Source organism: Miniopterus natalensis, chromosome 6, assembly GCF_054644295.1.
Source record: "Miniopterus natalensis isolate mMinNat1 chromosome 6, mMinNat1.hap1, whole genome shotgun sequence".
In the NCBI taxonomy this organism is placed as follows: Eukaryota; Metazoa; Chordata; class Mammalia; order Chiroptera; family Miniopteridae; genus Miniopterus; species Miniopterus natalensis.
The window spans coordinates 27,470,905-27,490,426 of record NC_142086.1 but is presented as its reverse complement, the minus strand read 5'-3'; the positions used below and the strand labels follow the sequence as shown (position 1 = coordinate 27,490,426).

The following is a 19,522-nucleotide window of genomic DNA, read 5'->3' as shown; positions in this document are numbered from 1 at the left end:
AGAACAAGTCTTTCCCCATGGGCGTCTGGCCGTGTCCCAGGTGGTACAGGCGGCACCCAAGGTGTTTTTATAGTTTATGCCCCCCGAGGGGCACCTTAAATCAGCCATAGTCCCAGAATCTCAGTTCGATTCATTGACACTATGTCTGTTTTCAGAGGTTGGACTAGTCCATCACAGACATCATCAGGTTTCAGCCCACCCTCAGGTCCAGGCAACTAGGATCTCTGAATTCAGAATCCCAAAAAAGCCAGTGTCTTTTCTCTCTTAGCAGCAGCAAAGCTGACAGGCTGCACAGTCAGGCAGTGGGGCTCCAAGTCCAAATTGACCCACTCTAAAATATGCACCAGAGGCTGGAAAATCATTAGCTTCTATGGGTCAGACAACTGATTTTTTAAAATCCTTACCCGAGGATATGTTTTTATTGATTTAGAGAGAGGAAGGGAAGGGGGGGGCATAGATGTGAGAGAGAAACACCAGTTGGTTGCCTCCCATATGATCCTTGACTGGGGATTGAACCTGTAACCTTTTGGTGTATGGGACAATGCTCCAACCAATCGAGCCACTTGGCCAGGGCCAGACAACTGATTTTACAAAGTAACAAACATGCATCCCTTTATTTAAAACAAGAAATAAAAATATAGCAAGCCACTTTATGCTTTTGTTACTTTCCTTTAGTAACTTATAAATTGTGGTAACATGCTCTAGGAACATTGGTCACAATTAGCTTCTTTTTGGCAGCTCAAGAAAGAATTTTCATATGGAAAATGGCCAGGAGTACTACTGTTTAAAAATGCAAGATTTCCCCTTGCCTGTTTTGCTCGGTGTTTAGAGCGTCGGCCCGTGGATTGAAGAGTCCTGGGTTTGATTCCGGCCAAGGGCACGTACCTCGGCTGCAGGCTTGATCCCCGGCCCTGGTCAGGGTACCTGCGGGAGGCAACCAATCGACGTTTCTCTCATTCTCTCTCTCCCTTCCACTGTCTCTGAAAAGCAGTGGAAAAAATGTCCTCAGGTGAGGATAAAAAAAAAAAAAAAAAAAAAAGCAAGATTTTTAAAAGATCCCTTTGGAACACTGGGGAGTAGTGCAAAGGGCCTAGATTTTGTTATTTTACTTCATGCTTCAAACTTGGCTGTGCTGCTTAGTAGTAATCTCCCAGCAACAGTGTTGTTTTAATGAAAATAGCATATGTAAAATACTTGACTCTATACCTGGCACAAAGTAGAGGCTCAATATATGTAATATTCTCCTTACCTGGAAAAGAAAAAAAAAGGCCACTAAAAGGGACCAGAATGCTCATAGAAGCTTTGTTTACAATAGCCCCACTGCAAACCCAAATGACAGCCCCAAATGACCACCAGTAGGAGATTAAAAAAAAAAAAGGAATATTCATACAGTGCATTACGACACAGCATGAACTATTGTTACTGCAAAAGCATGGATAAGCCTCACCAACGTAATGTTGAAGGAGACAAAATAATTCTATTGAAAGAAAGTTCAAAAGGAGGCAAAATTGGTCTATGATGACAGAGGTCAGAAATGGTAATCTTTTGGTGAGAGGATGGATTGAAGGAAGAAAGAGGGAGCCTGCTGGGGTGCGGGGAATATTCTGTGTCCTCACATGCGTGGTGGTGGTTATACGGGGTAAATGTATGTGAAAATTCATCAGATTATGCACTTAAGATTTATTCATTTGACATGCACATGTAAATCACTTACATTAAAAAAAAATTTTTGTTGTTGATTTTTAAAGACAGAAGAAAAGAGAGGGAGAGAGAGAAAAACATCGATCAGCTGCCTCCTGCATGCCGCCTACCAGGGATGGAGCCCACAGCCCCGGCACGTGCCCCGACTGGGAATGACACCAGCAACCTTTCAGTGCACAGGATGACGCCCAACCAGCTGAGCCACACAGGCCAGGGCTATTTACATTTGTATATGTGTAAATAATGTCAATTAAGAACCTGTCCCCTTTGCCCCAGATGCTGGATTTTATATCAATACCAATTTCATTTATTAGGAGAGTATCTAGCTCTAGGTATGACATGCCGATAGCTGGCCATCCTGCAGGCTGAGGTCAGTCTGTCCCTGTAAGTGACCCCATTTTAGACCCGGCCTGGAGCTCACAGGCATATGCTGAGCGGCATGCAGGATCATCAGTGACAGCTGGAGATGCCATCACATGTCCCCGGCAGCAGAGCACTGGGAACATCAGGCAGCGAGTGGACTGCGCTTCCACCAACCCTTAGGCACAAGCCCGGGCAATGGGAGGCTTACAAAGCCTCTCAGTTTAAAGAGAGAGGGAGGGGGGGGAATGTGGGCTGCACAATTTATAAATAGACGTTGCCCTGGGGCTGCCTGATGGTGAAGGGGTTGTTTAGTAAATCTTTCTCCTTGAAGGATCCCATCATCGGAGACCGTCTGAAAATACCAGTTTCCTTTCGTCTTCTTGGAGATCCCAGGTTTCATCAGGTCAGCCGAGTCTGACGATATTTCTCTCTGCCTGATTTAGGGACAGGCCTTGGCTATTTGGAATCACTTTTCCATGGAGCACAGAGATGATGATGATGATGATGTGTCCTTCGCCAAATGGATGAGCAGCTTCTGGGGTCACAGCTGGATGGAGGAGGCTGAGAGAGGACCCCGGGACCGCCACGGATCACGCGACACCAGTTCCAGGAAAGCCTCCCTGCCCTGCCCGGTGAGTTATTATCGGGGAACAGGCCAGGGCTGGACTGGGGGAGGGGGGTTTCTCTTAGATAATTTTTGAAGAGTCCTTCAGTATAAAGTTTTCTTTGGTTGAAAATCAGTACTTCCAAATCTTTTTTTATATCCACAAAAATACCTTTTATCATTTTGTGTTGTCCTCCAAGGGACCTGATTTTCTTCTGTGAGGTAATGATTTCTTCACTTTTAGTAACCTAAGGTACCTTTTACTTCTGTGCCGAGCTCCTAAAAGCCTGAGTTAATCCTACTGAGAGACAATATAATTCAGGTCAAAGGGAAGAAATCTGATGTTATAGTGTGTGCAGCATTGGCGTGGATCAATGCGTGATTTTCAGTAGCCTTTTGAAATACTGAAAATAGCTTCACTATTTGGTGACTTCTAAGGAACTGGGGATTCCACGTAATAAACTCCCCTTTGATAAATTTTATATACTTTTTCTTCTGGTTCCCATTTGGTTTCCTGATGGGAGAGGGAACCAAAATTCTCCCATCCTCAGCACTACTTGTCTATGTCTAGGCGGAGCACCCGAGGTCTAGGGAGGAAGGTAAGGGAAGGAGAGCCCTGAGAGGGGAGAGGGTGGGCCTGGCGGGGCATGGGCTCAGCTCGCCTGCGGTGGTAGAAGACTGCACAGTAGACACGTATGTCCTCTGCTTCACAGTTACACAGCGATACTATAGCTTTTCTCTTTTGCAAGACACTTAGAATTCCAGTTACCAGAGAATCCTTCCTCAACCCTGTGCTTCTGCCAACCCCAGAACCAAGTGAGTTCGGGGGTGATGTTATTTTATTTTATTTATTATTTTATTTTATTTATTTTTAGCTCCAGAGTTCTCAGATGCAGCCTCTTTTATTCCCAGTGATCAGCAAGGTGGAGGAATGAGACCTCTTTGAGACACAAATATTTGAAAATAGGTCTCTTGCCAAATGTGTACTCAGGGACACAAGGCAAGTTTTAACACCTCTTTGAGCTTCAGGTTCCTTAAGTGAAAAAGAAGAGACTGGACTGGGTGCTCTCTGAGAACCCTTCTTTCTCTGACTTGCCATGATTCTGTTATAAACACCTGCTTATCACACTGTCATTTTAATCTCTATGTTCCACACGAAGTGAGCTATTCATAATGTGTGACCCAAGGGGATGATTAGTTTCCAGTTTCCACATAATGTGAACCAGGAAGAAACAAAGAGAAAAAATATGATTTACTCTTTACCACAACAGCCCTTTGGAGCCACAGAAAATAAGAAAAACAAAGCAACGTACATAACATAAAATGCAATTTCTTAAATAAATTTTACTATCTATAGGAAGTTAAAAACTGAGATAGTCTCCTTTATTTAGAGGATGACTTTTAGGCTGCAATGTTTGGGGCCTTAAACTTTTAGGGAATACCAGAATTTGTTATGTATAGCATTTCTAAATAGTGAGTGTCCATATGTCTTTTCCAGCTAGTACTGGCTTTGGGCATTTGCCTGAGTTAACCTGTTTAGATTCTCTGAGTCAACAATGAATTTCAGACTAACGTGCAGAAAGCATGCATACATTTAAGGAGACAAAGCATGAGTAACAACAACCACCTGACTGAATGGAGTAGAGGGAGCACACACACAGAACCCAGGCCAGGGGCCCCAGGGCCACGGGGGCGGAGTCCTGGGGGACAGGGAGGCTGATTCTTTACCTTTATTCACGTAATACCATGAAGTAAAGTATATTCGTGAAGTGAATCTGTAGTTGGATACATAACTTTTCCTAACTCTAAGATGTGTTCAAAGTTTTCTTGCATTAGCGATATGAGAACAATTAGGTATTTCATGTTTGTGTTTTACTTTGAGGACAATGAAAACAACTTAAAAAGAAAAACTTACTCTTAGCCTTATCTATTTTCCTCTCTCCACTGCTCCAATCTAAGGCCCTTCCCTCTCATAACATGTTAATAACACCAGCATTACCTCAGATGAGAGAAGAGCTTCCCCTCTTTCCTATTTGAATCTAATATGAATTCAGCCTCATGATTCTTCCAAAACCATAGCAGTGGAGCATTAATTCATTGAATATGCTTACTGAACACTTATGTGCCAGGCATTGCACAAGACACAATAGGGTTACAGGGTAAGAGAAGACGTATGTGGTCTCCATACTTGTGGAACTTCCAGTCTAGCGGGAAATACAAATATGGCAAAGAACAAGGCACGGCAGCTCAGTCCTTCTCAGAGAATGCTACCTTGCAACCAGACTTGTTGATTTAAAGCGAGTAAAAAATTCAACTTCATTGTCTCGATGAAAAAAAAACGTACTATGACATCTCTCTCATTACTGAACTGATCTGCTCTCTCCCTCCATCATCACATGAATACAGACTTGAGGTAAAGCCGTTTCTATATCATTTATTTACTCACTGAAAGTGGATTTTAACATTTTAGTCCATTCACCTTGCCAGTCATCTTCTCTTTTAGCTTATGGTTCTTTTAACATCGTTCTCTATAGTTCGGGCTAGCGGACGGGAGAATTAAGCTAAATGAAAGATCCTTCCAGGAGGTACAGAGTTCACTGGCCCAGGGCCTTGTTAATGCCAAATGGGCCTTGTCAGTGCTTCTGTGCTCCAAGGTAGCACAATATGTGCTCGCCCACATTGTATCATTGGAGGGGACAGGGGATACAAAGTAAGCCTCCACCTACCTGCACCCAAGGTTTTATTCTTTGCTTTTTTTAAAATCCCCCTTCCCCCCATGTTATAGTCTCTCTTCATAGTCTCAATTTGACACTGTAGAAGATATTTTTAATCTTTACTTTTATATCTGACTGACCTTAGGGTGGTCCACACTCCCAACCTTTATAGTATCTCACCGCTGGGGTGGCTCCCTGCCGTTGTTCTCCACAGGGATGGGGCCCGGCATGGCCCCCTGAGAGGATTTCTCACAAACCTGAGCAGTAATTGGGTTTAGATGAGGTCAGGAGGGCAGGGCCCTGTCAGATGGGATTGTGCCCTTTTCAGAAAATGAGCACAGAGAGAATGCAGCCATCTTCCAGCCAGGAAGAGGGCTCACACCAGGAACTGGATTGGCCACCACCTTGATCTTGAACTTCCAAGCCCTCCAGACTGAGAGAGAGAAATTTCTGTTGTTTAAGCCACCAGTCTATGGTATTTTCTCATGGCAGCCTGAGTTGACTAAGATGTGATCCTACCAAGAATGATGATCACCGGACAATGGAGACCTCGTGGGGGGAAATATTACTATATAAGATTGAATGTAATGGCATGTGAGGTTACAATCTCAGTGGCATGTGGTTTAGATGAGCTTAGTTTGGCTACTTCAGTTTCTGAATGAGTGAGACAGGTCATCAAATTGTTCCCTAGGGAGGTTCCAGGTATTTGAGGCATGGAGCATCATAAGCTCCAAGAGGTGTTTCTCCTAGCTCTCTTTTGTGAACCTAGTTATGGCTGGTGATAGGGTCTTCATGACAGTTTCATACTGATTTAGTGCAATGGTATGACATTTATTTCCCCAATTAAAAAAGTCACTTAAATGAATAGTTTAAATATCCTTTCTTTTCCCTAAAGGATGTCCAGTGGATGGTATTGAGCTTATCTTTATTATTTCTACAAGAGCTACCTACCACTTTATCAGTTGAAAACTAGAAATTTTTTTCCTGACGCTGTTTCTATATGTCGGCAATTTACAGCCCTCTCCACTCTGATGATGTTATATATTATTACTCACATAAAATTCTTATTTCATATAATTTCTTAAGACCTACAAACTATTGTTATTACTTTTGCATAGAATTCTGCTACGTCTGCCACATAGCAGAGAGTACATAGGATTTTTCTTTGACAGCAACAGTTTTCTGGGCCCACAGTGGGAACAGCTAAGCTGTTTAGAGCCTCTTCTGCAATGAGAGTCAGGGCTCTGGGTAGTTATTGCTCTGAAAGTCAGTGCCTGCTGCAGGATCTTCAGCTGGGGCCCCCGGGAGCTCAGCTGGGGAGATCAGAGTATGGGGGATCCCATCCTAAGTGACAAAGCTCCCTTCACAGTGTGGGAGATAGACCCATAAGCTTTGTCCATGACTGTGGGAGAAACAAGCACATTCTTTGTAAAAATAAGTTATGCAGGGCATTGATTCATGTGTTTGTGAGGGAAATCAATTAGAAAGGCATATAAAATTCCAAAAGTAGAGCTTGCATAGTAGGTAACATTTTAAAAAGTGGGAGCCTCTCCCCAGAACCCATTAGAGTGCTCTTTTACATTTGTTTCTCACACAGTCCCTCACCAAAACAAACAAACTGGAAGTTTCACCTGGTAGAAGGAGATATTAAGTGTATATTTATATTGTGATGGGAACTCTTGCCATTCTTTTCAGGCCTCTCAGTGGAACAGGACATCCACATTTCACTCCCAGTCTCACATTTAAAATTTTTTATTTAAAAATGTTATTGTGGTAAGAACAATTAACCTGGGATCTACCCTCTACTCAGATTTTCAAGGATACAATCCAGTGTTGTTATCTACAGGCACAACACTCTAGAGCAGATCTCCGGAACCCACTGTTCTTGAGGAACTGAAATTTTACATCCACTGATAAGCAACTTCCCATTTCCCCTCCTCTTAGCCCCTGGCAACCGCCATTCTATTTTTTGTTTCTATGAGTTTGACTATTTTAGATACATCAGATAAGTGGAATCATGCAGTATTTGCCCTTCTGAGTCTCAGTCTCAAAATTTTAAAGCATTATCATTTTTTCCTGATAATGTAATACATGCTCACTGTACAAAACTTAAAAAATACTAAAAAGGAGAAAGGAAACAAACGGTCCCACATCACAGAGAAAACCTTTGATCACAGTTTGGTATGTTTTAAGATTGACCATCTTATGATCGCACCCTACTTCAAGCCCCTCAACACTTCCCCACCCGAGGCCTCTCTCTCCTCTCAGGCCCCCCGCTCTCCAGCCTCAGCAGGTTTCTCTTCCCCCCACACCACAGCTCCTGCTGTGACAGGGCCTGTGCACGGAAGGGGCTCCTCCTTCAGACTGTAGCTTAATCATCAAGCCTACACAGAAATCTGCTGCTGAGCCTCCCAGCCGCCCAACACTTTCCCAAATACACAGTTTCCCCCTGTTATATCCTCTTATTGCACCTTGAGCCTTTGTAGTGTTGACCAAAGAAATGAGCACGTGGCCCCAGTCAGTGTAACTCAGTGGTTAGAGCGTCAGCTTGTGCACCGAAGGGTCTTGGGTTCGATTCCCGATCAAGGGCATGTACCTGAGTTGCAAGTTCCATCCCCAGGCCTGATTGGGAGCATGTGCAGGAGGCAACCAATCGATGTGTCTCTCTCACATCGATGTCTCTCCCTCCCTCTCTCTTTCTCTCTCTCTCTCTCCCTCCCTCCCTGCTTTCCACTCTCTAAAAATCAATAGAAAAAATATCCTTGGGTGAGAATTAACAACAACAAAAAAAGTAAGCACAAGACCTATTTGTTTTGTGTTTATCTCCCATGCAGACGTAAGTCCCAAGTTGGGCACACTCTGCCTGTTTTGTTCCCCAGCTTATTCACAGCACCAAGTACCATAAATGGACTTATACATACAGGTTTCCTTCATGTATCTTAGCAGCTTTACAAATCTTTAACCACATTTCTGATCATTGTTTGACAGTAAGTTTCTAAACATGTGTATTGGTCGGCTAGGGCTGCCATAACAGAGTGCCACAGACTGGCTTAAGCAACAGAAATTTATTTTCTCACAGATCTGGAGTTCAGAGGTCCAAAATCCAGGAGTCGGCAGATTTGGTTTCTCTGAGGCCTCTCTCTTTGGCTTATAGACAGCCACCTCCTCAGTGTGTCCTCACATGGTTTTACCTCTGTGTGACTATATCCCCAGTGGTCTCTGTGTGTCCAAATTTCCTCTTCTATTAAGACACCAGTTGCACTGGATGAGGGCCCACACTAATGGCTTCATTTTAACCTAATCTTTAAAGGTTCTATATCCAAATGCAGTCACATTCTGAGTGACTCACATAGGGCTTCAATATAAGGATTAGAGGGTGGGACACAATTCAGCCCATAACAACACTCAACAGATAGATCCAAGGAGAGGGATATTTTAAGCCTCATGACACATTTTGCCAATGGCTTTTAAGGAAGGTGTGTCCGTTTATAGTCCTACCAGCCAGGAATGACAGGCCTGTCTCCCTCCATCTTGCCACTGTTGTATCATTAAGAAACATTTTTTTTTTTTTTTTGGCTAGCCTGAAGGCACAACTAATAAGCATAAACCTTTTTACCGTTTGGTATTTCTTTTTATTTCATTCTTTATATATTTATTAATCCTATAGATATTTAATAAACTCATGCTATGAGTAAGGCAAGGTGCTGCATAGTACTGGGATTTCAAGAGAATGAAACACAGTCCTTGATGTCATGGAGATACAAGCTAATGGAGAAGAGAGACATGTAACAAAATTACCCAAATTATTGATTACTGTTGTGATAAGTATCATAAAGGAGAAGCATGAACTCCCAGGAGAACATCTAACAGAGACCTGAACCAGTCAGGTGGGAGGAAAGGCTTGCTGGGGATATGCACTTCCCGTGGTGACTAAGGGATAATTAGCCACTAATGAGGCAAACACTGTGGGTGAGGTCACAGGCAGAAAGATCAAAGGGAAACCAAAGGGTTCAGTGGTAGAACGCAAGGGAAAGAGGATTTCCAGAAGGGCCCTAAGGCCAACTGGGTTGAATGTTACTGAATTAATCAAGACCAACATGTGCACAGAACTTGGCAACACTGAGACGGATATTGTGACCAAAATTAGTTGTGGGAGTGAGAGAAACTGAGAAAACAAGTGTCAGTTCTTTCGAGAAGTTCGATTTCTCTGGAGCATTTCTCCTTTGATCGTTTTCCAATGTGATTTGAACACTGATGTCGTTGTATTACATGCTCTCTGTGTTTTCCTGTATCTCTGTAAGATATACTATGTATTGTCAGGATATTTATTTAATATTAGTAACATGTAGCACATGTTTTTTGGATTTTGTCTACTATTTAATTTTAAGTTGTTTTCGATGCATATTAGCTCCTTTTTTTTTTACATAGTTAAAATAATTTTTCCTCATGACTTCTTCCATTGCTGTTCTGCTTAGAAATTCCTTCTTTGGACAGAAGTCACATAAATGTTCATTTTATATTATTTCTTAAACTTGTATGGCTTCATTAAATTTTTTTGATGATTTTGGAATTTACTTATACGTATCAATTCAAGGCTTAGAATGCTTCATTATATGTCCCTAATGTTGGAGGATCAACATAGCTAGTTCTGGGACTTTCTACTTAATGTTTTAACCCATTGATTCTACTGCTGCATTGTAGAAGGTCCTACTGATGAAAAAGATAAAATTTCAGTCCAACATGAGATTTGTTTACTTAGTAATTTACGTATGTTCTGTCTCTGTGCTAATATTGTATGGTCTCTTTATGCTGTAAACATTTTTATTCTGCATTTCCAGTTTCCCGTCCTTCCCAGAGTCACAGCGTCTGACAGCCATCCTAGAAGGCATTCTCACGAGGACCAGGGATTTCGATGTCATACGCACATGAGGGATTACAGAAAATACTCAGGGGATGGGTCATTCAAGGACCCATTGGAATCAAGAAGAAGATCCCATTCCAAAATTCAGGCATTTTCAGAGTCCTTTGAACAGCAGCTGTGCTTTAGAACCAAACGCTCTGTCTCTTTGGTATGTAACAGAGTTATTGAATATTTAAGCCACTTTAGAAAAGGAAACCCAAAGGGTTCCTCCTTCCCATATTTGAAGAGGGCAAATCTAACTTCATTTACAGCTTGGTGATGAGATCTTTGAAAAAGGACACTCAGTTTTGCATAGCCCAGATGTACATAAAAAATATTTTATTATTATTTTTATTGAAGGCATCTGGTGTAGGAAGAATTCCTGAAGGACCATTAGTGGAATGTTTTTGTTATTGAGGTCCTCTAGTTCTTTGAGACTGCATTCATCACCCTTATTATAAATAATTGTGACTCATTCATTCTCGTTTCACTATTTGGAGAAGAGAAAAACTGCTGTGCAGTACTTAATCCAGTAGCAAGTAGTCTGTGATGGTGTCATGCTCCCTTGGGCTTTTAAAAAGCATGGGGAGGGAAACTTCTGGACACTATCTAGTAAGTTTCCAGGAGCAGGCGTGGTCCAGTCTCTCACAGTTGCCGCAGGGCGAGGGTGGTCTCAATAAAGCACAAGGGAGACAGGCATGAAAATGAGGGAGGAATAGAATTAATTGATCTCTAATTTATTACTTTATGGAGCAAGTTTGGCATCCACTGCTGATGCCAAACTTGCTTCATAAAGTAATAAACTAGAGATCAATTAATTTGGGGCAACATGCTCACTGAGTGGCCTTAAGCAAAATACTTATGTGGGTTTTTTTTGTGGTCCTTCGGTGTTTGTTTTATTTTGCAAAATGAGAATAATAATATGTTCTGCCATATAGTAGACAGAGCAAATAAGCGAACCTAGGTGTATTACCACCTGGTTCTTGAGCTATGCTCTGTGCACAGGGGAAGACACTCAGGTGCTTCCTCCCTCATTGTCCATCTGAGCACAGTGCTTTCTGCTTAGCAGCGATGGCTGTTGGGACTGTACTGTGCATCTTTGCCTCACTTTTGTCAGAGTGACCCTGAGTAACTAGGCTCCCCCTTCAGTAAGCTGCTCTCTTCACCTGATCATAAGAGGAATGTGGAAGGGAGAATAGTAAAGAGCTGTCACTTATCAAGAGTTCCTGTTTTTGTACTTTCTTTATACTGCTTTTTTAAAACTATGGCTTCAGACATAGAGCAATGTTACAAGAATAGAACAAAGAACACACACTTCATCTGTATTCCCTCCAAATGTTAACATGTATCATATTTACCTATATCTTCCTCCTCCTTCCCATACCCAAACAAGGACACAAGAACGTTCTCTTAAGTAAACACAGTACAATAATGAAACTCAGAAAGTTACCACCAAGGTAGCACTTTTGTATCTAATCTATTGACCTAATTCTTATTTTGCCTGTTGTCCTGATAATATTCTTTACAGGGAGATTCCAGATCAGGTGCTGCACACAATTCACTCTCTTCAATCTGTTTTATCCTGGAGGCATTCCTCAGTCTTCACTTGTCTTTTTATAACTGCCTGCTGAAGAGCACAGGGTAGTTATTTTTTAGAATGATGTTCAATTTGGGCTTATCTGATATTTCCTCATAATTAGATTCAGATTATGATCTTTTGACAAGAATAAAGCAGAAGTGAAGGAATTCCTGTTTCAAAACTACATGTTAGATTTAGTTACTAATTACATCCATTCAGGAAATTTACCTGCCTTAAATTCTTTCTGGAACAAGGTAGGGTATAAATATATTTTTAAAAAATATTTTAATCTAAACACTTTGTTGATTCTAATGACCTCAAAATTTTTTTTCACATAATAACACATAATCTTATATAACTGCTTATGTGAATTCATTTGCTAATATTATTATAAGCCCTAAAAGTGTGTAAATGTGATATTCATTTTTCTTGAAAGATATATTTATCACATTGTTCCTAAAATATAACATGCTGTTCCATTTATTTCCCACGTTCTTCCTTTTGAATGACAAGATAACCAAGGCAGCATTTTCAACTTTTTTTTTTTTTTTTTTTTTTACTCAATAATTCTTTTCAAAGGTATAGACCATAATAGGTAGAAACCTGTTAGGAATTTATAAAATTATTTAAAGTTTTCATATGATAAAAATATATATAGTAAATAATTTTAAATTAAATATTTTATTCTGTATCAGTTTTTAAAGAGTATATTACAAAGCTCATCTTAATGCAAAATTAAAAATTCAGAACATATACAGATATTTTAAAACTTTTTTCTATTTTACAACCAACACACTTTTCCAAAGCTAACTACATTAAAAAATGTGATTTGTCGGTGACTTTAAAAATGATATTTATTATATTTTGTTTTGGGGCCAAGTGTATACTAACATGTAGATTTAAATTTTATATCTTTATACATCCAAAAGAGCCAGAAACTGCTTTTATATCTGATTATGACCAACAACATTAAATTCTTTCATTTTGATATTGGAAAACACAATTGGTTTATGTTGGTAATTTTTACATTATGTTTCTAAGTGACTGAGATAAGAAAAATATTTCAGGTCATTATTTATGGGCATTAATCAGTCTTTATTCTCAATAAGAGAAAAGCCAAAGTGGAAGTAATCATCATTATATTTTCCTTTTTATGCTATTCTTTTAAATCTTGGAGACATTCATGACTGCTAAATATGCATTTTGATCAGACTGATGGATCTAACACAACTGCTGCATCTAATGAAAGTAATCTGGAGGCACATTTGTAAAGGTAGTTCAATTTTCAAGTTCCTCTTAATTTGTACCTCAGCTTCATCATCTGTTTTGCTTTCTGACTTCGACTAATGGACCATTATGGATAGAAATGAAACAATCTCGGTACAGTGTAAAACCAATTTAACACTGCAGAGTAACTGACACTACCACAGTAACTGGACATCCCTGCAGGGCTGAGTCGTGACCTTGCTCATCCGACGGCCACTCGTCGCGGCATAAACTCACTTGATAGGCATTTAGGGGTTCCTCAGCGTTTCCAATCAAATGGAGGAGAGGGAGAGCAATGATTTTCTTTACTTTAAAAAAAGAGAAGCGGAAATAGATATCATCACCACATTTATTAAAGCCCCCCTTTTTGGTAATTCCTTTGAAAGGCACTCCCTGACAATGGAAATTAAAGAAGCAGCCCCCCCCCCCAGTTCCGCATCGAGTCATCCCGTTTTTAGTTATCATTGCGCCTATCACTATTCGTTATTCTCCTCTTTCCTTTTAGGCTTATGGATGAATTGTCTGTCTCCCTGCACCTGGCTATAACATGCAGGAGGTTGGGGCTCTGTGGTTAGTGCTGTCTCTCTCCGTCCCAGTGAATGCCGACCCCTGGGGGACCTGTTGGGGACTGTTGATGGGTTTGGATGTCCCACTTCAGTCTTCACGGAGTCCTCGGATTGAACCTAGTGCAAACCCTGCTATTAATATAATTTAAGGGAGTGGACACAGGGAGGTCAGGATGCTCGCAGGTGTGGCCCACTTACCACATTGCTTTTCAGTAAGCACCAGGGGACTATTAATTTAATGACGCTGTGCAGTCCCGTCCCTCCGTGCGTCAGAGGCAGAGAGTCACCTGCAGGCTGAGTTTCCTCCAGGGACCCTGCGCTGGTGCCCGAGTCCCCTCCCTATTCCTTCCACTTATGACTAACGCCCTTAGCACCACCCTTGGGCTTACGCTAACTTACTGTAAGAAACTAGGATGTGGCAGCTTGCTCAGTGACCAGGCCTGTCCTCATTTCTGACAGTTGGGAGGAATGCGGCGGGTTGTGCGCCGACGGCACTTTTACGCGTCTCGGATCTTCTCTCCCAGGGACCCGCGAGCAGAAAGGACCGAAACGGGAGAGAAACGCCGCTGCGGGAGACGAGATCCCGCAGGGAAGCGGAGGAAGCGAGGAGCTCCCCGAGGGAAGAACATGGCGAAGCACGCAGGGCTCCTCCCCTTGAGGAAGGACCCAAAGGATACTTTGTTTCCACGTGAGGGCTGCAGGCTGCGGCGAGCTCCGCGCTGCGCGGGGCGGGAGCTGCGAGCGGGAGTCTGCGGGCGCCAGCGAGGGAGGCGCGCGGCGGCTCCGCGGCTCCCGTCCTACTCCGGCTGCCCTGGCATCTCGGCTGAGAGTTTCATCTGCTGTGTTGCCCTTTTATGGGAATAAGAAGAACAAAAGGTTTTTTAATAGACTAAAGTAATTCTTGAGAATGTAAAGAAACATATTTAAAGAGCCCCCCCCCACCTTCACCAACCCTTCTTCCACGTCAATCTCACAAATAATCTTAACGTCATCGGTGTGACTCTTAAGTTTACTTTCTTATTAGAAGTCATTATGGAAGTGTGTTGAATGGCCAGCGTTTAATGAGAACGGGTCGTTAGCATGCCAAGGCCTGGGCTGAGGCTTTTAATGCATCACCTAAAACAATCCTCACCCCTCTAAGGTGGGACTTATGCTTGTCTCCACTTGCTGGCCGAGGAAACTGACGTTTGGGAAGGTTCAGGCCTCACAGGCGTGGGGGCTGAGTCAGGGCAGAGCCCGGCTCATGCCCACTCATGCTCCTCCCCTGAGGCAGGGCGTCCGTTTCCCCTTAGCAGTGGGTCCTGACTCAGTATGTGTGTGACGGTGTGAGAACCGAGCAGGAGTGGGAGCAGGTTACCATTTTCATGACAGAAATAGAGACCGCTTCTCTGAGGTCTGCTGCATGCTCTCCGTTATAACTTTACGAGGTCCTATTCTTTTACATTTATTTATTAATTATTTTTACTTAAATAATAACTGACATATAACGTTATATTAGTTTCAGGTGTACAACATAAAGATTCGGTATTTGTATATATTTTGAAATGATTACTACAATAAAGCTTGTTAATGCCCATCACCACACATAGTTACAATTTTTTTCTTATGATAAGAACTGTTACAATCTACTCTCTTAGAAATGTTCAAATACACTGTACAGTATTATTAATTATATTACATCCCATGAATTATTTAAAAAATATAAGACACTTCATGAATTTGTGTGTCATTCCTGACCAGTGGTCTTGCTAATCTTTTCTGTGTTATTCCAATTTTAGTATTTGTGCTGCTGAAGTGAGCATGGGTTTTTCTTATTTTTTCAGCTTTATTAAGGTATAATGGATGAGTAAAATTGTATATATTTAAATTATACAACACAATGATTTGACATATGTACACTTTATGACATGATTACACAATCAGGTTAATTAACACACTGAGGCCATGTTCTGTCACTATTTTTTCCCCTTAGAGGAAAAGACCCAAGCATTCTCTAACACTCTCCTGATTTATTCTTCATCTCTGTCTTGGAACATCAATGCCCAAGGGCAACTAGTCTCTCTGTTGTAAAGAAGAGTATCTCCCAAAGCTACTACTTATAACTGATACTATAATTGATTGATTAGGTAAGACACAAACTAGCGCCGACATAGACAGAAGAAAGAAGGGAAAGGAGAAGGGAAGGAGGGGAAAACAGTGAAAGAAAAGTAAAATAGCAATGATCTTTGACTTGAATTCTTTCAGTTTTCATACGGCTTATACCTTCATCCATTTTGCAACCACTACACACAATTTTGGCTTTTTTACATGTAAAAGATAACTGCAAGCTTTTGCATGGTGACGTTGGCCTGTTATTTGCCACCATGATGGGAAGGCTGGGGCCTGCCCTGCCAACAGGACTGCATTATGCTGTAGCTGTGGGGAAAGTTGTTTCCCCAACTTTCCTTCAGGTACTTTTCCACCTTGCCAACCAAGCTTCAGATTTGGGGATGGTCTGCTCAGTGGCTCCCGCCCCTGTTGAAAGGGCTGGGAGAGGTGGCCCATCCGTGGGAAGAGGAGACAAATGGGTGCAGTTCCCTCAGCCCAGTGCCTGGCTGGCTGAGACTGCAGGTGCCTCCTCCTCCAGCCAGGACACCTGCGAAGGGTTCCCCCCCCCCTGGACTCAAGAATGGCAGTACCTGGAAAAATCATGATTTTTATAATATATTTCATCAACTGCAAGGAAGTCATATTCACCATATTTTCAGGACCCTAGCACATGGAGGAGGGGAGGCCTCTCTGAAAATGAAGTCGCCAGCCTCTTCTCTTCTTTATATCACAAAACAATACTTATCCTAATAAAAAATACAGTTAAAGAAAAAGAAAAAAAATGAAAAGCCTTTTATTGCACCTACTCAGAGATAAATATGGTTAATACCTTGCCATATGTCCTTCCAGAATGTTATCTATGTTTATACACACAGACACATACATAAAAAACTATTTTTCAGACACGAGCTCGTTTCAGTTACCAATCTATCATTTACATCTTATCAAATCAATAAAATAATCTAGTGCATAATTTAATGGTTCCTTTCCAACAGCCTTTAAACATGCTCAAGCCTCTTCTGTCCTTTTTGTTGTTGTTATTGTTAACCCTCACCCGAGGATATTTTTTCCATTGGTTTTTAGAGAGGGTGGAAAGAGGGAGGGAGAGGAGGAGAGAGAGAGAAACATCAACGTGAGAGAGACACATCAATTGGTTGCCTCCTGCCCATGCCCGGACCAGGGCCAGGGATCAAACCTGCAATCCAGGTATGTGCCCTTCACTGGGAATCGAACCCCTGACCCTTCGGTCCACTGGCCAGCTCTCTAACCACTGAGCACACCGGTCAGGGCAAAGCTCTTCTATCTTAAAAACCTTCCCTTATAAAATACCAATAGGGACCATCCTTGATATCCAGTAGTTACCACCTGAACTATTTTTTCTTTCACAGAAAACTTCTTGTAGAGTTATGTACACATCCCCCTCACTTCCAGTCTGCAGCAACTTCACTCCTATCCTTATACTCTATAGAAACTGCTCTCATCAAAGTCACCGGTGACCTCCTTACTGTCAAAAAAATCTAGGAAATTAACGCTTTACTTCCTCTGCTTGATCTTCTGGCAGCATCTGACACTGCTGACCAACCTTCCCCTTCTTGGACCGTCGTGACCTGTATTCTTCTGGGTCTTCTTGTACCTCTCTGATCACGCCTGGCTGGTCTCTGGTGAGGGGCCCTTATCTCTTAAACAATGGTTTTCCTCTGAACTCTGACAGTCACTTTCCTCAGTCTCTTTATTCTTTCTCTGCAATCCCGCACGTTTGCACAGTGTCAGCTACCTGTGTGTTGACCATCCCCAAATCTCTCCTGTGCAGCAGACCTCTGTCCTGAGCCCCACAGTCACATACAAAGCTGGCCCTTGGGCATAGAAGTAGTTGCAGGTTTCATAGGCATCTCAAAGTCTTTTAAAAGTATACTATTATACTATTACTTCTTGCTGTCTGCCCCCAATTTGCCCGCCTCCTGTGTTCCCCAGCTCAGTGAATGGTAGTCTGATTTACCGGTTGTTAAGCAAGAGCCTGGTTAAACCTGAAGCCCTCTTGTACTCAATCTCCATCCGAATAATCATCAACCTCTGCCCATTTTGCTTCTAAATATCAGTTGGATGTACCCAATTCTCTCCATTTTCATTGCCATTACCCCATATTAGGCCCTTTATGTCTTGCTTTGATTTTTAAAAAAAGACAACATTTTGGATATATTCAATGAAATAAAATAGATTATATTAAAATTAATTTCTCTTGTCCCCCTTCCATTTTTAATATGGCTACTAAAAAATACTACATCTATGTCTCATATTATATTTCTATATATCCTGACTAACTCTCAGGCCTCCTTTTGTATTACTTGAATTTTACTTTTTAAGTTCTCCTGAGCTTAAAAAGTATTGGAATTTAACTAATTCCTGGTGTCACTGGGGGTTAACTGAACTAATACTAGTTACATTTTAAAATTTATTATACCTCCTTCTGTCCTTCCTTTCTGTCATCCTTCCTTCTTTCCTTACCTTTCCAAATAAAAATGTCCGTGTCCTTTCATATTCTCTTCTGTGCTACAGTAGAGTTCATGTAGGTTTCATCATGTAATGTACTATTTCCTTACATGTCTGCCTTCCCATCTAGGCCGTGAACTCTTAGTGGCAGGAACCACATCTTAATCATCTTTGCATTTCCAGCACTTAATAGGTGCCTATCACTAGTGGTGACTCAGTATAAAAAGCTTGGAATGAAAAATTGTATTGGTAGCTAATCTTTTACCCTTAAATGGAATTTTTTTAACTTATGAAATCAATATCTGACATGCTTTCAAATAATGCAGCAGTATCTAAACTAGAAAGTGGTAGTCCTCTGGAAAAGCCCAGTGTCAGAATTATGAACTTAGTACAGTTCACTGTATGGTCAAGGCACTCTGGTTTCTCTACTCTAGGGGGCAGACTCGAGCTGACATTTGGACAAGTAATGCTGGACCCAGAGAAGCCTCAGTGTTCGGCCAATGACAAAAATCATTACCATTACTTTCAAACAGAAAGGAGAGAACTGCAGCATTTCCTATCAAAACTCTCAGAGGTTAGATTAAACAGATTAAATGTTGGGTAATTTTTATGACTTATTCATGTATGTAAAAGTATGCACAAGGGAATATCACTAATTCGTTATTTTTGTTACCGGAAAGGGGACCTGAACCTGATCAAGGTCATTCTGAGAGTGTGTTTGTTAAAGCTGGGGACAGTGAAACAAGGAAGGGCATAGGATAGAAAAAACAACAGGAGAGAGACTAGGCAGGAAAATGAGCTGAGGCTGGGTTGCTTTGGCTCACTAAGAAGTCGGAGAAAAGGGGGCCTCGGGGACAGGTTCAGGGGGTTAGCCCAGGACGAGCTGCTGCTCCCCTTGCTCCCTGGTTGCGAGCCTCAGGGGGTCCCTGAGTTTAGGAGATTCATGCCTGTGGGGGAAGGAGAAGGGGAAGGGAAGGTATGGGCCTTCTCCTGGGAGGAGAGCACACTCTGGGACTTTGGTTTTGAAGATTTTTAAAGACAGGGAGTTTAGGGGAAGATATTGATAGAATATTCATCAGTTTTATGCTGATGTACCAAAATGAGATTTATTCCCTTAACTTCATCCATCCTTGGGTGTAGTTGGCAAATAGCACTTACGGATTTTTGCTATCTCCCTGAGTAGTGCGATTTAAGCTACTTACCCTCTGGTTGGGGAAAGGTGTAAACCATTCTCTTAAGTGTCCTTGGTTTGGG

At 41.8% G+C, this 19,522-nt stretch overlaps 1 protein-coding gene and 1 non-coding gene across 2 annotated transcripts; one reads left to right on the top strand and one right to left on the bottom strand.

The window, feature by feature from the left end:
- Window positions 1-2,314: 2,314 nt before the first annotated feature.
- LNP1 (leukemia NUP98 fusion partner 1) lies at window positions 2,315-18,847 on the top strand. The gene is given in 5 exon segments (XM_087818518.1): window positions 2,315-2,696; window positions 10,221-10,451; window positions 14,218-14,400; window positions 18,703-18,774; window positions 18,776-18,847. Coding segments are annotated over 5 exon segments (714 nt in total). The 5' UTR covers window positions 2,315-2,540.
- LOC148092865 (U6 spliceosomal RNA) lies at window positions 15,389-15,495 on the bottom strand. The gene has a single exon (XR_015714729.1). It is a non-coding gene; the product is annotated as a U6 spliceosomal RNA (small nuclear RNA).
- Window positions 18,848-19,522: the final 675 nt, after the last annotated feature.